Source organism: Panthera onca, chromosome C1 (genome assembly GCF_046562875.1).
Source record: "Panthera onca isolate mPanOnc1 chromosome C1, mPanOnc1 haplotype 2, whole genome shotgun sequence".
Taxonomy (NCBI): Eukaryota; Metazoa; Chordata; class Mammalia; order Carnivora; family Felidae; genus Panthera; species Panthera onca.
The window spans coordinates 47,779,670-47,804,921 of record NC_138346.1 but is presented as its reverse complement, the minus strand read 5'-3'; the positions used below and the strand labels follow the sequence as shown (position 1 = coordinate 47,804,921).

General features: G+C 37.4%; 1 protein-coding gene and 1 long non-coding RNA gene across 2 annotated transcripts in view; one reads left to right on the top strand and one right to left on the bottom strand.

The window, feature by feature from the left end:
* The window catches only part of FAM171B (family with sequence similarity 171 member B), a 67,418-nt gene extending 63,034 nt beyond the window's left edge, over positions 1–4,384 (top strand). The window contains exon 8 of the mRNA XM_060622295.2: positions 9–4,384. Coding sequence (XP_060478278.1) covers positions 9–1,353 — 1,345 coding nt within the window. The 3' untranslated portion in view covers positions 1,354–4,384. The remainder of the gene's footprint in view (positions 1–8) is intronic.
* LOC132671475 (uncharacterized) overlaps positions 1–25,252 on the bottom strand; it is a 64,412-nt gene that overhangs the window by 9,256 nt on the left and 29,904 nt on the right. The window lies entirely within an intron of this gene.

Below are 25,252 nucleotides of genomic sequence, written 5' to 3'. Positions count from 1 at the left end.
TCCTTTAGGGACAAGTGTGGTACTCCGCAGAAGAGAGAAAGAAATATCACTAAACTCGAGGTCCTCAAGAGAGACCAGACAACTTCAACAACACACATAAACCACATCAGTACAGTCAAAGTTGCATTAAAAGCCGAGGACAAGTCACAGTTATTTAATGCCAAAAACTCCTCATATAGCCCTCAGAAAAAGGAACCATCAAAGGCAGAAGCAGAAGAAAGAGTTTCCATGGTAAAAACTCGGGACAATTTTAAAGTCTACAATGAAGAGGTTTCATTTCTATCAGCCAATCCAAATAATTACTCAAGAAACCCAACACAGTCTTTGGAGCCCAATGTAGGGTCCAAACAACCTAAACACATTAACAACAAACCATCTTCATCTCTAGGTGATGCACAAGAGGAAAAGAGGTATCTCACAGGTAACGAAGAGGTATATGGACATTCCCACATTCCTGAACAGCTTATGCACATCTATAGCCAGCCCATCGCCATCCTTCAAACATCTGACCTTTTCTCCACTCCAGAGCAGTTACATGCTGCTAAGTCAGCTACTTTGCCAAGAAAGGGACAGTTAGTCTATGGCCAATTGATGGAACCAGTTAGTAGAGAGAACTTTACACAGACGTTGCCCAAAATGCCAGTGCATTCTCACACACAGCCCCCAGATGCGAGGGAAGAGAATATTCCACTCGAAGGTCAACAGAGCCTGCCATCCCAAACTTCAGACTGGAGCCGGTATTCAAACAGCTTACTAGAATCTGTTTCTGTTCCTGGAACACTAAATGAAGCTGTTGTAATGACTCCCTTTTCATCAGAGCTTCAAGGAATTTCAGAACAGACCCTCCTGGAGTTGTCCAAAGGAAAGCCTTCCCCCCATCCCAGAGCATGGTTTGTATCTCTTGATGGAAAACCAGTCGCACAAGTGAGACATTCCTTCATAGACCTGAAAAAGGGCAAGAGAGCCCAGAGCAATGACACGAGTTTGGACTCTGGGGTGGACATGAATGAGCACCACTCAAGTAGAAAACTCGAGAGGGAGAAAACTTTCATCAAAAGCATGCATCAGCCTAAGATCCTTTACTTAGAAGATTTAGACCTGAGCAGCAGTGAGAGTGGAACCACTGTCTGCTCCCCCGAGGACCCAGCTTTAAGACACATTCTAGATGGAGGGAGTGGAGCTATCATGGAACACCCTGGGGAAGAGTCTCCAGGAAGAAAAAGCACTGTTGAAGATTTTGAAGCCAATATGTCCCCCACTAAAAAAAGGGGCAGACCACCACTAGCCAAAAAAGATAGCAAGACTAATATCTGGAAGAAGCGAGAGGAACGTCCACTGATTCCCATAAATTAACATCAAGGGTGGTTGTGTCTCTGCTCTCTCGTGTTGTTTATTCTTGCTTCGTGTAAATTGCTGTATGAACTTTCTAAGAAGTTGAGACTGAGCAATCTCATGGTCCCTGGACATGTCTCAAGCAGAGTAAATAGTAAAATGGCAATTCACTAACAAAAGAGAAAGATACCAAGGAATGCTTTTTCTGGCCTTTTCATTTATTTTTGGGTGATGAATTTGAAGTATCCAAGAGTTCAAAATGTAAAATAGTTTCAAGATGTAATTTATCTGAAAATGTTCAGCCACTTTAGTCCTCTCTAAAGAACAACTGTGAAATGTGTACTCCTAAAGTTGCTTTCAAAAAATGTTGCTTCTGCTTTGATGACTGCCCCTGTGAAACATTTAGGAATGAAACTGTATTCTTCAGGCATCATAGTCTTGTGAAATGTTACTATTATGTTCTCCTCTGCCTGTCCCTGAAAATAAGGACAAATATTGGGAATTGATGTTATTCTAGAACATAAAGGCCAAACAATATTTTCTTTTTTTGCAGTCAACAGCATGTGTACTGTGTCAACCCAAAAATAAATCTTACTTTTAAGATGGGCAAGAAGCTACTTGGTGGTTAGAGAGGAAAATGCCAGCTCTTTGGTTGTTTTTAGATATAACCTCACAGAATAATAAGGTGTTAATTTGTTATTTAGAAATATGGAAAATGAATGCTCTGATACTTTCATTTTTATTTAAAAAAATTTCCCCCTGTTTCTAAAGAGAAATGAGCTTAGCTGTCAAGGAAAACTTCTTACCAGTCTGAACATAAAACAAAACAAAACAAAAAAACAACCCATATCTTTAGTTTAAGATTCATTGATACATGTAGGCAGCTTTAAGATATTTTTTAATTCATTCACTTAAACCTTTTAAACTTGGTTAAAAAATCAAGTTTCTTATGAACACCTAAATATTAACTTATTAAAATATTTCATTTTTTTCTGAAATTTTGATAAACAGGAGAAGAAATTCTATTTCCCTAAGACTCAAAAATATCTCCAGAATTTAGGTATATATCCATATGGTCTCTTCTTAAATCACTTATAGAATTTACAATTCTTTTTCTAGTTTTGGAAGTAATATATCCATATTATTTTCATCATAGCAAAGAGTTCAGTATGAACACACTCAACAGCTGTTTTTAATTATAAGTGTCTTCAACTCTGAATTGTCATTCATATGTCCTAAAAATAAAGCTCCTTGTTAATTAAAATCAACTCATCCAATTTTCTAAAAATCCCCATGAAGGCAAATGTCTGAAGCAGCTTCCCCTGTCCCTTGGGGGAAAAATAAAACTAAATTGCTTTATTTCTCATTCGTGTCTACTCAACATGGGAGCAACATAGACACGCAAGGCACATAAACAAGTTGAAAGAAGCAAAATTAGCCATATTAGCTGTAGTCAAATTACAGATGGATATCCAGTGAAAGACAACAGCTTTTTTTTCCCCAAGATAGACTTCAGCCAGTTTTTTCCTACAATTACTTCAGTTTTTCCTGTAACACCTAACCTGTCAGATCACACTCCTCCCATTCTGTATTAACCCAAAGAACTTAAAAACCCATTTTTACCCAATCCACAGAAGAGCTAAATATTTGGGGTAATACCTAGGTCTAGTTTTTTGAGGAGGAGGTTTCTTGGTCTACAGAAAGATGCATTAAAAGCGGCATAAATGAAAAGGACTTGGAAAAGGTTAAGGAGTTAGTGCTCTGCTGAAGTGCCTTTGATATAGACTTGCTTTATTGGAAGGATATGAGAACATCTCTCTTTAATGTGCATTTTCTTTGTTAGCCAAATTAAACAGATGTGCAGGTTTTAATTAAAAAATATAGACCTAGTGTTTCATGTTGGAACAATGAATTTTGCATGCAAGTAACATTTCTCTCTTTTGTGTGTTTCTTTGAATCCAGGTTATATTGATAAATTATGTTGTGCTGGAATGAAGTTAGAAACTATATAGTAAGATGTTGCACTTCAATATCTTAAGTTTATATTTTCTCTACCTTTAAATAAAAATATTTCATCTTTTAGTTTGGTAATGGAATACACATGTTGACATAATGGTACACCATTGAAGTATGCCACTTATTCATTCTTATGTAAAGGAAATGAGAAGACGTATCCCCAGGGGCTTTTCTAGAAATACCTTTTCTTTGGTTTCAGAATAAAACCTTATTTTTTTTTAATACACTGCACATTCTGTTCTCAGTGGGGAAGTATAGGCAATTTACCTTTTCTAATGATCAAAAATGTGTAACTTCTCATTTTGAGTAGTTCACAAATTTCCTGTTAAAAAAGCTGAAGCCATCTACTTTTTCTTAACCCAAGTAATAATAAGCCTACAATATTCACATTTCTTAAATTTTTAAATTGAAAACCAACACAGTTTTTTGCAAATGTAACTCTAGAGAATTTTGATCACAAATTGTTAACATTTGTGTATCCTTTGTATATACTTTGGCTATATCTTAAAAGCAAAATTATCCCTCAATTAACTGATGGATTCGTTTATGAAAGCACAGCTGTGTGTATTTTTGAATACATATTATGATCTTGAGACTTTATAAAATCAATTTTTACGACATTTATGCAGTTTAGGGTTTATGCCCTTTTATATAATACACAGTATACCACGAAGGTCACAAATGTTGAGGAATAAAAGCACTTCTTTGCTTTGGCAATCGTTTTCAGATCACTCTCTGTGTTTGAATCCTCTGATATCAATACATATAGAATTTTAGGAATCTGTGGGTCAAATAATGTCCCTCAAAATGTATTGACATTGTAAAGAATTTGACCATTTTAATTTCCATCTCGAATCTTAAGTTGACATTTTGCCCTCTTGTTTCCAAGTATTTCTATCTTTTGTATTTCAACAGAGAAATCTCACATTTCACTGTGTTTATTGCCATTATTACTATATTTACTGCTGAAAACTGTAACAATCTGAAGATTTGTAAAATGTTAAACATAGTTCATTAAAGATAATAAATATAAAAATGTACTTGATTCATTCTTTAATTTTGGGTAAACTACAAAACATTTCTCCCTAAACTGTCATTTAATAATGAATAATAATTCAGTTATTACTTCACCCATTATTACACTCCCTATGGAACAATAAATATTATATATTTGAATACCATTTGGTTATATAATGAACTTGATTTCTCTTTATATTTCATGTTTTCCAAAGTTCACGTTTTTACTGTTAAAGCTAAGTATAGAGAAATTATTTTTCCATTCAATGAGAAGAGTTCTTAAGATTGTGTGATAGAATATAAACTAAATTGCAGTACCCAAAATTCCTAAGTGAGAACAAGATACAATATCACCTCTCCACTTAAAAAATTATTTGGACTTTAAACATAAGAGCAGATACAAGATACTAACACAAAGGTTGTTCACAATTAAGAGTGTTAGAACTTCAAGAGGTCTTCTGCTCACCTAGTTGAACCATACTTAAGTTCAGGCAGTTTGCACTTCGGGGTTTTAGTATGTATGATTTTTTTATATAACCTCTATACCCAGCATGGGGCTCAAATTTACAACCCTGAGATCAAGAGGCAAATTCTCTACTTACTGAGCCAGCCAGGGACACCTAGAATATCTTTTAGAATCCTTATCTTGGCTGCCATGTTTTCAGACATTTTGTATAACTTATATAAGTTAATATTGTAGTAGAAATACCTTTGGTTAGTTCTAATGGGAATTGGGCTCTGAATCCATTTACATTTATAGTGGAGATTATGACCCAGCACTATTGTTTGAGACAGACACTTCCATTTGGATCCCTGCAGAGTATAAGCCAGGCTGTGGTTACCTTTTTTCCAAGGCCTGATCTCCCACTGGATAGTATAGAGTCTTAACAGAAATAATGCAGTTTCTGGAGGAGTCATGGAAGACCCAAGCTCACAGGGAATGGATTGTAATAGAAAATAGATTTCATAAATCACAAACAAAGCTGCCAAACAGATGATGTTCATGAGCTGGTCATCACAGGCTCATCTCAGAAGGGAAATTAATATGGGACGACTAGTATGTAAGAACTATAGGAGAGGTAGTTGGATGAAGTTAGGTTAATCACTTCTGATAAATTCACTAAAAAAATCTCCTATCACAGGTGCCTGGGTGGCTCAGTCGGTTGAGAGTCCGACTTTGGCTCAGGTCATGATCTCGCTGTCTGTGAGTTCGAGCCCTGCATTGGGCTCTGTGCTGACAGCTCAGAGCCTGGAGCCTGCTTCGGATTCTGTGTCTCTGTCTCTCTTTCTCTCTGCTCCTCCCCCACTCACGCTCTGTCTTTCTCAAAAAGTAAATAAACACTGGGGTGCCTGGGTGGCTCAGTCGGTTAAGCCTCGGACTTCGGCTCAGGTCATGATCTCGCGGTTTGTGAGTTCGAGCCCTGCGTTGGGCTCTGTGCTGACAGCTCAGAGCCTGGAGACTGCTTCGGATTCTGTGTTTCCCTCTCTCTCTGCCTCTCCCCTGCTAATGCTCTGTCTCTCTCTGTCAAAAATAAATAAACATTAAAAAAAAAATCTATTAGTACTTGATAATCATGACAGCTAATTAAGGACATTTCCCTAAACTACATGCTGTTAATATAGTGCCCATTAAAATTATACCACAGTGTTCTTTTATCCAGACTGCTTAAAATCACTTTTTGGCCTTCTTTTTATAGGTAGATTTCTCTATTATGGTTTACAGTGAAATAAACTAATTCTATCAGTTAGCTCTCTCTGAATCAATTGTGGGGTTAATTCAAGAACTCTGCTCTATTGTCCCTAGATTTGGATTTATTTGCTCCATCAAAATCCTTGATTTGCTTACTTTCTTTATCCTTTATTTTGAACCTCTGCTTATTTTAGGATTATGGACTTATGTCCATTGTTTTTTTTTTTTATAAAAACATTTTCAGAATTTGACTAGAAAAAAGTCATCTAGAAATAAACCATATTGATTTTAATCAATTTATAATGTTAAATACCAAAAAGGTAATAAAATCAATTCAAATGATAGAAAAACATTTTCACTTAATATATATGGCAATTTTCTTAGGGAAAAAGTTGTGATAATTATTTTCTTTCTAAATTAGATAAACTTAAGGATCATATTTTAAAATTACTTGAGTTGTTTATCAAAACATTGCAATAACACTTCTTTTCACTTTGTTAGCTATAGTAGATAAATACCTACCTGCTTCTGTTGGGAAAGTTTACATGTTGAGAAATATATGATATTTTTTTTCCCTTTGACAAAACCTTTCTTGATTGAAGTTTTTATTTCCTGGTTTTCAAACCTATACTTGCTATGGTTGCAAATAATACTTCATAGTCCTGTAGGGATACCCAATTTCCCACATGATTTAGTTTTTTTTTTGTCTGTACTTCAGCCTGAAACTAGAAGTTTCATAATTCATATGTTGACTGATTCTAATCCTTATAGACCTTATTAAAACACTCGACTAACTGCAGACAGTCTGATTCAAAACAAACCAGATAATTACATTCCCAGGAGTCTCTGGGCTTATTACACTTGAACAGCTTTGTTAAAAACCTTTCCTAAATACTGTATTGAAAAGCATAATTGTGGCTATTAAGCAACATAGAGTATTTGGCTGAAAATAATTTTTATTTTATATATTTCTATAGTTCAGTCCAGAAAATGTAGATTTTTGTTTTACATAGGAAATATTTCTTTCAAGTATATTTATTCAGCTTAAATTTGCCTCCAATATCCAGCTTTCTGTTATAAATGCTATTTTGAAACCCTGGCTTCTAATTTAGATAACTTCTGGAAGATTTGTGTAAATTAGATACAGAAATGTTTCATTATTAACATGTACTTTTATAGATACTTAGTTCTTGTTACTAATTTTTTTTCATTTAGTGTTTATTACGGATTTTTGGGGGTGTCTGGGGGGAGATTAGTCCTTTTCTTTCAGATGTTCTGAGTTATAAGGTTTGGTGGGGCATCTAGATTTCCACTGCATCTTTGAATCCATCTTGGGTTAGCTACTCAGGTAACATCAGATGTTAGTTCTTATGCAGATAGTAGAGATTTGGAAAATTCCAGATGATTGTTTGGAATTAAAGGTGAAGGGGAGATGTCTCAGAAAGAGTGTGTAAGGTGAGAAAAGATTTCCACTGAAATCATTAAATTATTTGTGTAATAAATAACTTAAAAATATAAATAAAATATCAATAATATTAACTTTTATAAATAAACATGTATTTAAGTTGGAAAAAAGAGTGACTTCAGTGTCTCCTCTTAAATTTTATGAATGTGACTTTCACTTTATATCTCATTGGGTATAAATTCAATTTTTGTAAGTAGAATTTTATTTAAAAATAAGTGGTGGGGAGCTTAGGTGTCTCAGTCAGTTAAGTGTCTGACTCTTGGTCTTGGCTCAGGTCATGGTCCCATGGTTTGTGAGACTGAGCCACACATTGAGCTCCTTCCTCACTGACAGTGCAGAGCTCTCTTTCTCCCTTCTTTTCTGTCCCTCTCCCACTCATGTGCACACTCTCTTTCTCTCTCTCTCTGAAAATAAACTTTAAGAAAAAGTGATGAATAACTATTTTTATGTTAATTTCTATCCTCTTCACTGAATTTTTTTTCTGTATAGCATTTTCACAATGTAGATTTTCAGTAAACATTTGACAAACATAGGAACAAAAGTCAGGAGGATCTGGGTTCAAATCATGGTGATTCACATTTCTAGCAAATTTCAATTTCCTCATGTTATAGCCATCTAGCTACGCCCACAACGGTAATACCTCCTTTACATGGCTGATGGAAAACTTAAATAAGGTGGTGTAGAGGAAAAGCACAGGCTAGGCAAATATTAGTTATTATTTGTTTGTTTTGCAAGAGAGCAAGGACATGTGCACGTGGTGGGGGATGGGACAGAGGAGAGGGAGAGAGAATCGTAAGCAGGCTCCATGCCCAGCACGGAGCCCAACATGGGGCTCTATTTCATGAACTGTGAGATCATGACCTGAGCCGAAATCAAGAGCCTGACGCTTACCTGACTGAGCCACCTAGGTACTCTTGGTTATTGTTTTTTGACACTACATTTGATGAATTCAAATTATAAGGGGTTGCTTTTTGTGGTTCAACCTTGTTAACCAACATTATCTCATTTAAGATTTCATTAGCATCACTGCAAACTAATTGGTATTTGAAGGCTACACTTTGATAATTGACTGAGTTCTTACAGCCATTATTGTGTTTTCCATCAGGACCACTAGGTATTGGGGGAAAAAAAGAGAATCACTAAAATTAGGGGGAAGGGGATCCAAGATGGTGGTGTAGGAAGACCCTCCTCTCAGGAACACAACAAACTTACAGCTATATATAGAATAATTTTCCTCTGAAAGGGAGGAACCAGAGAGTTAGATGAACGATGTGTTCACAACAATTCAACATATTCACAACAAAGAGATGCACTGAGAAGAATAAAAGAGGCAAAGACATGACCTTGTTATGGATCCCACTGAAGATGTGGTGACCCCACAATCAGGAAGGATCTCCAAAATATGGGACTCTCTTTTGAGAAGTGAAGGGACTATTCCCACACTAGGCATCACAACACTTGGAGCTGGCACTGGAAAGATGAACTCCCAAAATATCTGGCATTGAAAATCTGGGCAATAAAAATCAGTAGAATCGTAGAGCTATAGGGAACAGAAATCCCACTCTCATAGGGCTTGCACACAAACTCATTTGCCCTGAGATCTAAGACTAAGCCATAAGCAAGGGAGACACACTTACTAATTTTATTTTATTTAAAAATTTTTTTTAATGTTTATTAATTTTTGACAGAGAGTCAGAGCATGAGCAGGTGAGGGGCAGAGAAAGAGGGAGACACAGAATCTGAAGCAGGCTCTAGGCTCCAAGCTGTCAGCCCAGAGCCTGACGCAGGGCTCGAACTCATGGAGTGTGAGATCATGACCCGAGCTGAAGTCGGACGCTCAGCTGACTGAGCCATCCAGGCACCCCTACACACTTACTAATTTTAAAGCAGTTTCTGGAGAGGCAGAAATCTTCAGGGACTTTATCCAGGGACGGAAGTCCTCACAGACACTATTTTTACAATCTCATTCTTAACGTGCTAGTAACAGAGCCAAAGGGCACAATTTTTGGTGCCCTCCCTCTAACCTGCGAGCACCAGAGGGAATGATCTGCCTACCCTGTGCCATAACTGAACTGGGTGAGAATCAAGACCCCACTCATAAATCATAACACCCAACCCCCAACAGGGCCAAGTCAGAGTTCTGAGCCCCATGCTCCTTGCTCAGAGTGGAGAGACAGACTGAGTTAGAGCATCAGGTCCTGCCCAGCCCTCACAGATACCAAGCTACAACTGGCCAAGGGAGTACCCTGAGCCCTTCCCTCCCTATTCAGCACCTAAGATACAACTGGGTTAGGTGAGCACCCTGAACCATGGCTATTCTGCACAGAAGTGGGTTGGATGAGTGCCCTGGGCTTTGCACAGCAGCTGTAGCCCTATCACAGCTTCTGGGCAATAGCCTATATGAGGGATGCTCATATAGTTCCTGGCTCTGATGACCAAGCCTAGTTCTGGTTACCAAGGGAGATTGTACTTCTGGCCCACATGGAACAGCTCCTATACAAGACCAGTCCTTCAAGACTAAGGGAGGTAGCTGTTTTGCCTAATACACATAGACAAACAAACAGGCAAAATGAGACAGAGGAAAATGTTCCAAGATAAAAACATGGCAAGTCCCCAGAAAAAGACTGTAATAAAATGGAGACAAGCAACCTATGTAATACAGAATTCAAAGTAATGGTCATGAAGACACTCACTGAACTTGGGAGAATTAGATGAACACAGACAGCAAGAACTTCAACAACGCGTTAGAAAATAAAAGAAAGTACCAAACAAAAGTCATAACTGGACTGAAAAATACACTATTGGGGTACAGCAGCATTATTGATGAAATAGAAGCACAAATCAAGAAGCTGGAAGACAAAGCAACAGAAAACATCCACACAGAGCAGCAGAATGAAAAAAAAAGTTAAAAAAAAGTGAGGATAACTTAAGGGAGCTCAGGGACAACATCAAAGGGAAATAACTTTCACATTATAGATATCTCAGAAGGAAGAGAGAAAAAAAGTGCCAGAAAAATTGTTTGAAGAAATAATACCTGAAAATTTCCCTAACCTGGGGAAGGAAACAGACATCCAGATCCAGGAAGCCCAGAGAATTCCAAACAAGATGAACCCAAAGAGAAACACATTGAAACACATTGTAGTTAAAATGATAAAATTTAAGGATAAAGAGAATCTTAAAATCAGCAAGAGATAAGCAACATATGGATAAAAGAATTTTCATATGGGTGTCAGCAGATGTCTCAGAAAATTTACAGGCCAGAAGGTAGTGGCATGAGATATCCAAAGTGTTGAGAGGGAATAACCACCAACCAAGAAATCTCTACGGAGGCAAGGTTATCATTCAGAATTGAAGGAGAGGTAAGAATTCTCCAGACAAGCAAAAGCCAAAGTTCTTCACCACTAAACCAGCCTTGCAAGAAATGTTAAAGGGACCTCTCTGAGCTAAAAAGAAAAGGCACTAATTAATAATAAGAAAATATAGGAGAGTAGATGTGTCACCAGAAGAGGTTTATAAATAAAGGTGGTAGATCAACTACTTATAAAAGTATGAAGGATAAAAGATAGTAGTAAAATTAATTTAAAAAAATGCAGTAAAAGCTAAAAAGTTGGCTTGCAAGCATAATTTGTTCTGGAAACATGCTTGAAATTCAAAGGACTCATATATCAAAGCGAATTTCAGAACCATTGGCTTACTTGTGATCATGTGACATTCAGTGTCACGTTCTACTTGTATTGCAAGACATCACTCGTTTATCATGTTAAAATTTATTAGAAATGTTTGTCTTGTAGAACATTTGCAGAACAAGTTACTCACAATCCAAGGTTTTACTGTATAATAATTAAGGAATACATGAAGTCCATAAAATAAAAGATGCAAGATGTGGGTTCCAATCCAAGATGGGGATGTAGGAAGACCCTGAACTCACCTCCCCACTGAACATACCAAATCTACACCTGTTTATAGAATAATTCCTCTTGAAGAAGAACTGAGGACTGACTGGACAGTTTCTGCACAACAAAATACAGACCACACAGAGATAGAGAATGGCAAGAAAGACAGACACAGTAAGGAAAAAAACCAACCTCCTGCTGTGAACTACAGTGGGGAGAAATAGTACTACAGGACCATGAACAGATTCATTTGCTCTGGAACACAGAAAAAAAGCAATGGTCTAAAAAGGCAACTAGAATATAAAGAAACCAGCTCTAAAACCCTGCCAAACAGTGGGGTTGCTGCTAGAATTCTCCAGGTTCAAGGGGCTGGTGAGCCATGGTTTATACGCCCCCTCCATCTTGATAGCACAGATGGGAACCATAGCTGGCCTGGTGCCTCAGTGAGCCTTGGGACCCTAGTCTACTCTGGCCCTGGATGCCCTGGCTACAGGAAAAAAAAAGCCATGGTTTAAACACCTAGAATATAAAGGAACTAGCCCCTAGAACCCTCTCAAATAGCAAGGGAGTTGCTGGAACTCTTTCCAGGTCAGAGAGGTTGGCAAATACCATAGTTTATGTTCCCTCTCTACCTTGATAGTATGGACAGGAACAGGGTCCAGATGTTCGAGCTGGCTTGCTGCCTTGGTGAGCCCCACAAGGTGACTTCAGCATGGCATGCACCGGGACAATACAGCTCCAGGCATCTTGCCAAGGTGACACGGGTGCCAATCACCCTGGAACACTCCAGGCCCACCCCAATTTGGCTCCTAGGGCACCCCCAGTGCAGAGTCCTTTGAGCCCTTCTAGTTCATGCCTGTTTGGGATCCAGCTACCTTGCCAGGGTGCTTCTTGCATGGATCACCCCATGAACCACAGCCTGTGCTCTGTTCCAACTGTCCCACCAGAGCATGCCCTGCATAGAGCATTTTGGGACACCCTGGTCCACACTCCACCTTGGCTCCAGCTGCTGTGTCAAGGCACGCCCTGCACAGAGTACCCCGGGATACCCTGCCTTGCACCCACTTCAGCTAGAGCTGTCTTACGAGAGCCCCACCTAGGCTCCAGCTACCATACCAGAGCAACCCCTGCACAGGGCACTCTGTCACCCCCTGGCCTGCACCCCAGCTTGGCTCCCGCCACTCTGCCAGTCTACTCCCTGTGTGGAACACCCTAAGGCCCTCTGGCTTGCACCAAAATTTTGCCCCCAAATTTAGCTTTAGCTGTACTAATAGGGCATTTTCTATGCAAAGAGCCCCAGCATCACCTGGGACATGTCTACTTCAGCTCCAGCCATCCTGCCACAGCAACCCCAGCATGGAGTGCTCTGGGACCTCCTGTCCACATCAGCCACAGCACCAGCCAGCCAGCCAGCCAAAGTCCCCAGGCACACACTCTACACACAGGGGTGACCATACAGGAAAACATTTCTTCAAATTTAGGAGAAGTAGCTGTTTTACCTAATTGATAGAAATAAACACAGAAAGTCAAGAAAAATGAGACAGAGGAATATGCTGCAAATAAAAGAACAAGATAAAATGTTAGAAAAGTAACTAAATGAAATGGAGATAAGAAATATGCCTGATAGATAGTTTAAAGTAATGATCATAATGATGCTTACTGGGCTGGAGAGAAGAATAGAAGAACTCAGTGAGAACTTCAACAGAGAGATAGAAAATATAAAAAAGAAGCAATTAGAGTTGAAGAACACAACTGAAATGATCAAAAGAGAAAGAAGCAGAAAACTTATTGAAAAAAATAATAATTGAAAACTTCTCTAACATGGGGAAGAAAACAGAAATCCAGTTTCAGGAAGCAGATAGAGCTCCAAACAAGGTGAACCCAAGGAGGTCCACACTGTGACACATAACTAAAATGTCAAAGATTTAAGATAGAGTTGAAAAGAAGCAAGAGAGAAGCAAAAGTTTATATATAGGAAACCCCATAAGGCTATCACCTGATTTTTCATCAGAAACTTTACAGTCCAAAAGGGAATACCATAATCCATTCCAATTGCTAACAGAAAAAGGCCCAGAACTGAGAATACTCTATTCAGCAAGACTGTCATTCAAAATGGAAGGAGAGATAGTTTCCCAGGCAAACGAAAGTTAAAGGAGGTCATCATTACTAAACAGTCTTATAAGAAATGTTAAAAGGACTTCCTTAAGTGAAAATAACATAATTAGAAGAAAATTATGAATAAAAAGATGTAAAATATGACAACATATATATAAAACATGATGGAGGGAATAAAAAAGATTTTTAAGAATGTGCTCAAACATAAGTGATCATAATATAGACAGTTATACACTTAGGATGTTATATATGCACCTCATGGTAACCACAAACCCAAAACTTTTAACAAATATACAAAAAGAGAAAGAAAGAAAAACATAACATTACAGAAAGTCATCAATTACAAAAAAAAGAGGGCAAGAAGAAAAGGACAGAGAAGAACCACAGAAACAACCAGAAAACAAATTTTAAAACTGGCAATAACTGTATATCTATCAGTAATCAATAAATGATCTAAATAATCAAAAAATATAGGTTGGTGAATGAATAAATAAATGAGACCCATCTAATATGCTGCCTATAAGAGACTCACTTCAGACTCACAGACTGAAAATAAAGGATGGAAAAAGATATTCCATAAAAATGGAAGGAAAAAAAAAGAAGCTGGGTAGCAATACTTATATCAGAAAAAAATAAGACTTTAAAGCAGGCTGTAATATGAGAAAAAGAAGGAATCAATTCAACAAGAAGGTATAACAATTGTAAATATCTATGCACCCAGCGTGAAAGCATCTAAATACATAAAGTAAATATTAACAGACATAAAGGGAGAAATTGACAGTTATAAAATAATAGTAGGGGACTTTAACACCCCACTTACATCAACGGATAAATCATCTAGGCAGAAAATCAGTAAGAAAACAGTGTCTTTGGGGCGCCTGGGTAGCTCAGTCAGTTGAGCATCCAACTTCAGCTCAGGTCATAATCTCACACTCCATGAGTTTGAGCCCCATGCCGGGCTCTGTGCTGACAGCTCAGAGCCTGGAGCCTGCTTCAGATTCTGTGTCTCCCTCTCTCTCTGTCCCTCCCCTGCTCATGCTCTGTCTCTCTCTGTCTCAAAAATAAATAAAAACACTAAAAAATTAAAGAAAACAGGGTCTTTGAACACTCCGTTAGACTAGATAGACTTAACATACATGCAGAACATTCCATTCAAAATCAGCAGAATATACATTCTTTTCAAGTGCACGTGAAACATTCTCCAGCATAGATCATATGTTAGGCCACAAAACAATTCTCAATAAATTTAAGAAAACTGAAATAATATCATTCATCTTTTTTTTTTTAATTTTTAAAAAAAGTTTACCTTTAAAAAATTTTTTTAAAGTTTATTTAGTTTTGAAAGAGAGAGTGTACGAGTGTGAGCAGGGGAGGGGCAGAGAGACAGGGAGACACAGAATCTGAAGCAGGCTCCAGGATCTGAGCTGTTAGCACAGAGCCTGGCGTGAGGCTCGAACTCATGAACCATGAGATCATGACCTGGGCCAAAGTTGGTTGCTTAACTGGCTGAGCCATCCAGGGATCCCTATCATGCATCTTTTCTAACTATAACCTTATGAAACTAGAAATCAATCATAAGAAAAAAGACTGGCAAAAACACAAACATATAGAGGATAAACAACATGCAACTGAGCAACCAATGGGTCAATGAAGAAATCGAAGAGGAAATTTAAAAAAATATGTAGAAATGAATGAAAATGAAACAGTGGTCCAAATCTGTAGGAGGCAGTTAAAGCAGTTGTAAGAGGTAAATTTATATAGTGATATAGGCCTATTTCAAGAAACAAGAAAAATCTCAATCTAATCTTATGCCAAAAGGGTCTAAAAAAAGAACAAAGAAAACCCAAGGTGAGTAGAAGGAAGAAAATAATAAAGATCAGAACAGAAATAAATAGAGACTAAAAAATAAAATAGAAAAGATCAGTGAAACCAAGGGCTGGTTCTTTGAAAAGATAAAATTGACAAAGCTTTAGCTAGACTCATCACAAAAAAATGAGAATGGAGTCAAGTAAATAAAATCAGAAACAAAAAAGGAGAAATTACAACCAATACCACAGAAATACAAATCATAAAAATATTATAAATAATTATATGCTAACAAATTAGACAATCTAGAAAAAATGGATAAATCCCTAGAAACATACAGTCTTCAAAGACTGAATCATGAAGAAATAGAAAATCTGAACAGACTGACTACTAGGAATGGAATTGAGACATTAATCAAAAACTTCCCCCAGACAAAAGTCCAGGTCCAGGTGGCTTTACAAGTGATTTCTACCAAATATTTAAAGATTAGTTAATACCTAAACTCCTCAAATTATTCCAAAAATTGAAGAGGAAAGAATGCTACCAAATTCATTTTACAGGGCCAACATTACCCTATGATTAAAACCAGACAAAGACACTCCAAAAAGAAAAAAGAAAGAAAATTACAGGCCGATATCCCCGATAAACATAAATACAAATCCTCAACAACACATTAAAGAACATCATATACCATAACCAAGTGGGATTCACTTCAAGGATGGAAGAATGGTTTAACACCACAAATCAATCAACACAATGTACCACTTACCACAATGAGAAATAAAAGTCATATGATCATTTCAGTAGATGCAGAAAAAACATTTGACAAAATTCAGCATCCACTTATGATAAAAACTCTCAACAAAGAGCATTTAGAGAGAATATATCTCAACATAATCAAGGTTGTATAGGACAAACCCACAGGTAATATCATATGCAATGGTGAAAAACTGAAAGCGTTTCCTCTAAGATAAGGAACAAGAAAAGGATGCCCACTCTTGCCACTTTTATTCAACATAGTACTGGAAGTCCTAACCAGAGCAATTAGGCAAAAACAAAAACAAACACAACAAACAAACAAAACCCAAAACCAAAGCCAAAAGCAAACCAAAACAAAATGAAACAAAAAAATCCCCAAACAATAAAAAAAACAAAAGTCATCCAATTTGAAAAAAAAGGTAGTAAATCTGTCACTATTTGCAGATGACATGATACTATATATAGAAAACCCTAAAGATCCTACCAAAAAACTGTCAGAATAAATGAATTCAATAAAATTTCAGGATATAAAAATAATACATAGGAATCTGTTTTTATACACCAATAATCAACTATGAGAAAGAAATTAAGAAAACAATCAAATTTACAATTGAATCATAAAGAATAGAATACTTATGAATACATTTAACCAAAGAGGTGAAAGACCTGTACTCTGAAATCCATAAGATACTGATGAAAGAAATTGAAGACAACACAAGTGAATGGAAAGATATTCTATACTCACGGTTTGGAAAAAATAATATTTTTAATGTTTACAATACCCAAGGTAATCTACAGATTTAACGTAATCCCTGTCAAAGTGCCAACATGTTTTACAGAATTAGAACATATAATCCTAAAGTTTACATGGAACCACAAAAGATCCCAATAGACAAAGCAATCATGATGAAAAAAACAAAGCTGGAAGTATTACCATCACAGATTTCAAGATATACTATAAAAGCTGCACTGATCAAATTAGCTGTACTAATCATGGTATTGGCACAAAAACAGACACACAAACCAATGAAACAGAATAGAGAGACCAGAAATAACCCCCCACTTATATGGTCAATTAATCTATGACAGAGGAGGCAAGAATATAAAATGGGGAAAAGATAGTCTCTGCAAATGAGGCTGGGAAAACTGGACCGCTACCTAGAAAAGCATGAAACTGGACCACTTTCTTATACTATACACAAAAATAAACTCAAAATGGATTAAAGACCTAAATATGAGACATAAAGCTCCTAGAAGAAAACATAGAGGGTAAGCTATAGAACACTGTTCACAGCAATATTTTTTTTGGACAGGTCTTCTCAGGCAAGTGAAACAATAGCAAAAATAAACAAATGGGACTATGCCAAAAATAAAAAACAGAGGAAAAAAAATCAACAAACTCAAAAAGCAACCTATGGAATGGGAAGAGATATTTGCAAATGATATATCCAATAAGGGTCGATATCCAAAATATATAAAGAACTCATACACTTCAATAACAACAAAAAATGAACACAATTAAAACACGGGCAGAAGACCTGAATAGGCATTTTCCAAAGTAGACATATGGATGGCCAATAGGCACGTGAAAAGATGCTCAACATCAATAATCATCAGAGAAATGCAAATCAAAACTATAATGAGATATTACCTCATACCAATCAAAATGGCTATTATCAAAAGAACAAGATATAACAAGTGCTGATGATGTGCAGAAAATGGAACACTTGTGCACTGTAGGTGGGAATGTAAATTGGTGCAGTCACTTGGAAAACGGTATGGAGGATCCTCAAAATTTTAAAATAGAAATACCATATAATCCAGAAATTCTACTTTTGGGTGTTTATTCAACAAAAATGAAAATAATAATTCAAAAAGATATATGCACCCCATGTTCTTTGCAGCATTTTTTTCAATAGCCATGATATGAAAGCAATCTTTGTCCATCAATAGGTGAATGGATAAAGAAGATGTGAGACGTGTGTGTGTGTGTGTGTGTGTGTGTGTGTGTGTATGGTATATTACTCAGCCATAAAAAAGAATCAAATCTTGCCATTTGTGATAACACGAATGAACCTAAAGGGTATTATACTAAGTGAAATAAGACAAATACCGTATGCTTTGATTTATACTTGGAATCTAAAAAATAAAACAAACAGAATAGAAGAAGTTCATAGATACAGATAATAAACTTACAGTTGCCAGACGGGAGGGGGGTTCAGGGAATGGGCAAAATAGGTGAAGAGGATTATAGGTACAAACTTCCAGTTACAAAATAAATTAAGTCTCATGGATGTAATATATAGCATAGGGAATATAGTCAATAATATTGTAGCAACTTTGTATAGTGGCAAATAGTAACTGGGCCTGTGGTGGTGATCATTTCATAATGTATAAAAATACGAATCACTGTGTTACATACCTGAAACTAATATAATATTGTAGGTCAATTAGGGGATTTAATAGGATGGGGTAATACAGCTCAGATGCTCTCATGCATAGTTTGCTTCTCATACTTCACACTAAATCTCATATAACTGTAATAATTGCTCAGCTATCTAGAATGATTTAGCAATAACTGTTGAAAAGGCATTACGAAGAATGTTTTAATGGGCCTGTTATTCAGTGATTCATGAATTGAAGGAAAATGGCTTATTTTTAACATCTGCCACCCCAGTATTTTTTTTGTAATTTTTTATTAAGTCAAAGTATAAGTTACACAATTTTAAAGTATTTAATTATACAGTTTTCTTCAGAAAAAAATGCTTTTAGAAAAGTTTTTTTTCTTGATCTTTTCACTCATAGTTTGAATATATTCTAAACTTTTAAGAGACCATATCAAAATATAGGCAATTTCCCCTTCGCCTGAAGACTCAAGTCCATAGAAGAAAAATGTGTTTTAAGTATAGAGAATGCTCAGTTATCAGGCCAACCATTTCTTCAAAGGGTTTATTGAGACCTACCCTTTTGCAGAACTGGTACTCACTTCACATTTCCTACCCCCATCTTATTAATGTAGGAGGAACACCAGGAAGCTGAGAAATACCTTTTCTGGAGAGGCGTGTTTATAAAGAGAGCTATCCCCTTCACCTCACCTTCTATGGTGGTGAAGAGAACGCCTTAGTGGTATTTCTTCCAGAACCTTGGGTGCGGAATAAGAAGGTCACTGGTGAAGTTTGGGGGTTTCCACAATAAGGGGACATAGATACCTTTTCCCATGATAGTGAAAATGTGCCCCAGAGGGTTAATGAGACTAAAACAGTCACCAGCAAGAACCCCCCTGATCTCCCTTTTTCTTCACAGGAATATTAACCTTATCTTTCAGAGGCAAACAGGAAGAGCCCCTGCTGGCCTAAACCAGTTTGAGCTTGACCAGCAACTCACAACTATGCAGATGGACCCTGGAGTGTCTAGCAGTTACTTCTACCTCTTTATAATGTTAGAATCTCCACCCAATGAGAGACACAAGCTTCGTTAACATAGGATGCATGCCTAGGTATGTTTTCTAAGTATGCCTGTGCAACCTTATGCCCACCTCTACATATGATGACAAAAGTCCCCTTTCTGAATATTCATCCTACCTAAATAAAAGAAATCCACTCATTCCCACATGGGGAGTCATGGCTTTGGAAGTTATTCCCTGTGATCGCCTTATTTGCTGCAAATAAAGTTTCCTTTGTTTGACACCTCCACCTAGTGCAGTCTCTATCTGTAATGACTGGGTTCAGGACAGCTCTCCCTTCCTCTTCCCATCTCCCCTCTCCCCCTGCTGCGAATGTGCCACTTTGGCATATGAAGTATTTTGAGCTGAAAGCAGTTGAATCTCTATGGGCTCAAAAGAAACTTTTGTCCCTCCCTTAACCATACAGAAACAGCTAAACTGGTGGCCATCCCCAGAATAAGGGTTATTAACAGAGATAAATTTTATCTGAATAACTCATGTGTATGGCAGGGCAAACATCTAATTACCAAACATTTGCTCTTCTTATCACCCTGTGAATTGCATTCCTTTCCTCTGAAGTCCCAGACCCCCACCCTCTTCTCCTTAGTTCAGGATGACATATATACCTCATTTTGCCTATTTTTGGAATTCCCATGTCTGTGCAGATTCCCTGTACATATGCTATTAAATTTGATTTTCTCCTGTTAATCTGTCTCATGTCAACTTGATTCTTAGTCCAGCTAGAAGGATCTTTGAGGGGACAGGAATTCCTACTCCCTGACAGTAACTCACCAAGGAGTAAACCCAGATTAGTTTGATTACAAAAGGATTCCTGCCCTGTCCTAGTACAAGTGGGGAAAGAGCATTAGGGGAGATGGCATTGTGATTCTGATCAGGTGGGAAGAATTACTCCTTTACCAAAGAGGCCTAGAGTGTAAGGACTAAAAAAACCTTCAGAGATCTTATTTATGAGAAGTGTGAGTTAGAGAGTTCCAGTGGTTCACATCAGGCCACAAAACCCATTAGAAGCTGAAATCTTATAGGGATCAGAAGTCCCTAGTTTCAGTCCTACTTTATTCTTTCTTTCTCCCAGCAACTTGAACTCCTTCTCTCTTGATCTTTTAATCCAGAGATCATTATGTTATCTCACTTTAAAGTAATCTTTAATTGATTCCAACTACACAATATTTTCTGAAGTTCATAAAAGTAAAATATCTTTCTAAACAAGAAAGAGTAGCTAACTTATATTTACAGATTACACCTTCCTACTTCCCATATTTTATTTCCCTGGCCTGTAGTGTTTTGTCAGTACTCTTCAAACTTGGTAGCTGTGCCACCTAAGGTGCTTTGTTTTTGTTTTAACATTCTTGGGTCCTATTTCCAGAAATTCCAAGTAGGTCGGCCCACAATAAAATATATTTACTAGAAGATAAACAGGTGATTTTGATGATGAGCAAGATTTGTAAATCTAATACCTAATACTTTTCTAATGTAAATGTGGTCCTTAGACCAGCAATATCAGCATCACCTGTGAACTTGTTACAAATGCAGACTCTTAGGGGCTGCTCCCACACACATTTCATTCACATTCAGATTTTAATAAGATCTCCCAAGTGATTTGTGGGCAATACAGTTTGAGAAGCACAATTCTAATCCTCATCTCTGCAAGTAAAGTCTTTTAGGATCTGACTTACATGCTATGGAAATCTCACGGACTATCAGGAAAACCCCCTGGTCCATTCTTTCTTTGGCCCATATACAAAAACATTTCTTTCTACTGGAACAGTGCATTCTAAACCCACTGGTTTTTGTTTTTATTTTTCTAAGTCCTTGAAATTTCTAAGATATTTCTGGCCTTGGGATGTTGCATTTGCCCTTCCCTCTTTGGAATGCTCCTGCCTATTTCTGATTGTTGTTATTAAGGTCTCTGATGAATTCCTTAGACCTCCTCCCACCCCGTCTAAATTGGCTTCTGAACCCTAATCCCTAGACACTCCCTATCATATTATCTTGCTCTTATGCTTTCTGTTCATTCTCACTGTTTGAAATTACCTAGGTTGTCTACTTGATGAAGTTTTGGTGTGATGGTGGGGTTTGGAGCTGATGGCCAAGAAAGAATTCTTGAAGACATCTTTGGTGCAAAAAAAGGTGATTTTATTAAAGCATGGGGATAGGACCCATGGGCACTGGGGTTGTGAAGAATGGGTTATATACCATGGACTTGGAAGAGGTAAAGTCAAAAGGGAAGTTTCCAAAGAGATTTTCAAATGCTAAAGACTCATAGGTTACTGGAGGCCTAGCTATTGTAAGCTAAAGTTGTTTTTCTCTTTTGCAAGGCATTAACATTAAGACAGTAGGGAGTTCCTGGATTTAGGCTATTGATGGGATTGGCTTTTTCTTGTAAACTGGTGAAGACCCTTATCAACTTAACCATTTTTTTTTGGTCCCTTTCTGTTTTGGGGGAGCCTGGAGTGTCCAAGGAATATCATATATATCCCACCTGGTGGGGGGGGGGGTGCTAGCTTATACTTTTCCCTCAGTCTGCCATATGCTCCTCATCATACTTCTCTCCCTTCCCTGGTAGATGTTAAGTTTCTGGAGGATAAGGACCTGCTCTGTCCCTTGAAATAGAGATTCCATAATATGGCGAGTAGTTTATTTATTTTCTGAACAATTATGTCAAATTTGAATTGTTCTATATTCATTTACTTTTTGAAATTAATAATTTCCTGAGAGCTCAAAGTAAAGTTTTCAAAAGATACATATCTGTGTACACACACACACACACACACACACACACAGTCTTTTGGGTTCTCAGTGTCAAAAACATAGAATCTCAGGGAGATATATTGAATAAGAATCATTTTTGAAAAGAAATATTTCTTCTGATTTAAGTTGACTTTTCAAAAGAAAAAGAGAATAGATCCTCAATGGAATAATATTTGTAGTAGAGGAACTCTTTAAACTTTCAGAATTTATAGTAGGGGACTAACCACAACAAAAATTTTGTAAAATTAAAAGAAACAAAGTAAACATACATAACCCATTTTGTAATTAAAATAATCCTTGGAAATATCTCCTCCCATAAAGTGGAAGTTTGGGAAGCAACCAAGATATCCTACATGGCTTCAGTAGGGGAATGGATAAACTTGTGGTATATCCATACAATCGAATATTATTCAGAGCGAAAATGAAAGGAGCTATCAGGACATGAAAAGACATGACAGAAACTTAAATGCACATTACTAAATGAGATTCCAATCTAAAAAGGCTACATACGATTCCAACAATATGGCCTTCTAGAAAAGGCAAAACTATGGAGACAGTAAAAATATCAGTTGTGGTGGGGGGATAAACATGCAGAGCACAGAAGATTTTAGGGCAGTGAAAATATTCTGTATGATAATAACGGATATATGTTATTACATTTGTCCAAACCCAAAGACTATACACTACTAAGAATGAACCCTAAAGTTCACTTTTTATTGGTTTTGGTGATTTGTGGACTTTGGGTGCTTATGATGTGTCAATATAGATTCACCTTTGGTAAAACAGGAACCATTCTGGTGAGTGATGTTGATAATGGTGGAGGCTATACATGTATGGGAGCAAGAGACATATGGTACTCTGTATCTGTCTCTCAGTTTTATTGTAAAATTGAAACTGCCTAAGAAAATAAAGTCTTAAAAAAAGGAGACAAAAACTTCTTAGATTTTTGATCCAAGATGGTAACATAGAAGCCTTGTGAATTAACCTTCTCCCAAGCACACAACTGAATCAACAGTTACACATGGGGCAAGTCCCTCTGAAGGAAATCCAGAGACTCGTTGAGTGAATCCTATATTCAGGAAAACAAGAAAATACCAACATCACCTACACTGAAATGGGCAGGCAAGGCGGAGACACACTTTTATCATGAACTTCACTACTAGCATAGAGCCATGCAATCAGGAAGGAACTTCCAACTCCCAGCTTCTCTCTGAGAAGCAAAATGTTTGGACTCCAAATATGATGCTCCAAATTTTAAGAGTTCCAACTGTGGGACAGGCCCCAAGATAACTAGCTCTGAAAACCAATGAGGCACACATCCAGAAGGATCAATAAGACTATAGCAAGCAAAGAAATAGTTCTTAAGGAACTCACAAGAATTCACTGTGGCTATTCCCCCAGGACTCAGCACAGAGGCAGTGGGCAAAAAATGCCACTTCCATCTTTCCCTGACAGAGGCCTATTTGTATAACCTTGAAAGTTGCTGCCAAAGTTCAGACTTCTAATTTAACATTCATATAGAGGATGATGTGTGATCCTCCCCCACGGCCAGGGAAGTCCATGGATATTTCCCCTGACCTCTTCCTCTAGCCCACTCCAAGTAACCAATATCTCCAAGGAAGGAACTTGCACACATGTCTAGTACCCCAGCTGTTGGGGCTGCTAACCAAGGGACAGACACCTAGATCATCTGACTCTTGTGGCCAAGAAGGCTTATATTCATGAGGATTCACACCTGACTGTAGCAAAGAAATAGTTCTTAACTGACTGTTCTCCCAGGGGTTGCATTCACAAACCTACAGGACAGTAGCAAACAATGAAACAGTTCTTAATGGGTGTAGGAGCATTCTCCGCCCCCCACAGCTATACCCCAAGGTATAGATAAGGGAGGGAGCAGATAAAAAAACCCATCCCTTAGTTTCTCCATGGAGGTCACCCAGTGACATACTTTCCCAGCTGCTCTCTGAGGGTCCTGCTGCCAACAGGTTTCATTCAGGTGCTGTGATCCTCTCCTTTGGGACACTGACAGTCTTGGTACACTGTCAAGTACTGTGAGCCACTAAGAACAAAGAAGCAACCTGAACAATCACAAAAAAATTGAGAGACAGCCAAGAGCTCAGACACAGGCGAACAATAAGTTTCATCTTACACTCAGGACTACTCCTCAAAACTGGGAAATGTGACTATGTTATTTAATGTGCAGAAACCAACACAGAGATTCAAGGAAAATGAATAAACAGAGGAATATGTTCCAAACAAGAGAACAAGCTAAAACTATAGAAACAGACCTTAGTGAAATGGAGACAGTGATATATCTGATAGAGTTCAAATAACAGTCATAAAGCTATGCTTACAGAGCTCAGGAAACAATGCATGAACAAAATGAGGATTTCAATAAAAAGCAAATATAAGACAAGCACCAAACAGAAATCACTCAGCTGAAGTATTCAATGATTGAACTGAAAAATTCAATAGAGGTGTCCAACATCAAGCTAGATAAAGCAGAAGAAGGAGGTCAGTGAACTTGAATACAGGGCAGTGGAATTCATACAGTCAGAGCAGTGAAAAGAAAAAAGAATAAAAGGGAGGGAGGGAGGGACTTTATGGGACAACATCAAGAGGAACAGTATTTTCATTATAGGGATCCAAGATGAAGAAGAAATGAGAGAAAGGGGCAGAAAATTTATTTAAAGAAATAGTGGCTGAAATCATCCTTAATCTGGGAATGAAACAGATATCCAGATTTATAAAGCCAATAGAAATCCAAAAAGATGAATCTAGAGACTCATACCAAAACATGTTATATTTAAACTGTCAAACATTAAAGGCAAGGAAAGAATATCAAAATCAAAGAGAAAAACCTATGTACAAGGGAAAACCCCATAAGACTATCAGAAGAGTTTTCTGCAGAAATTTTGCAAAAAGGAGTGACATGACATATTCATAGT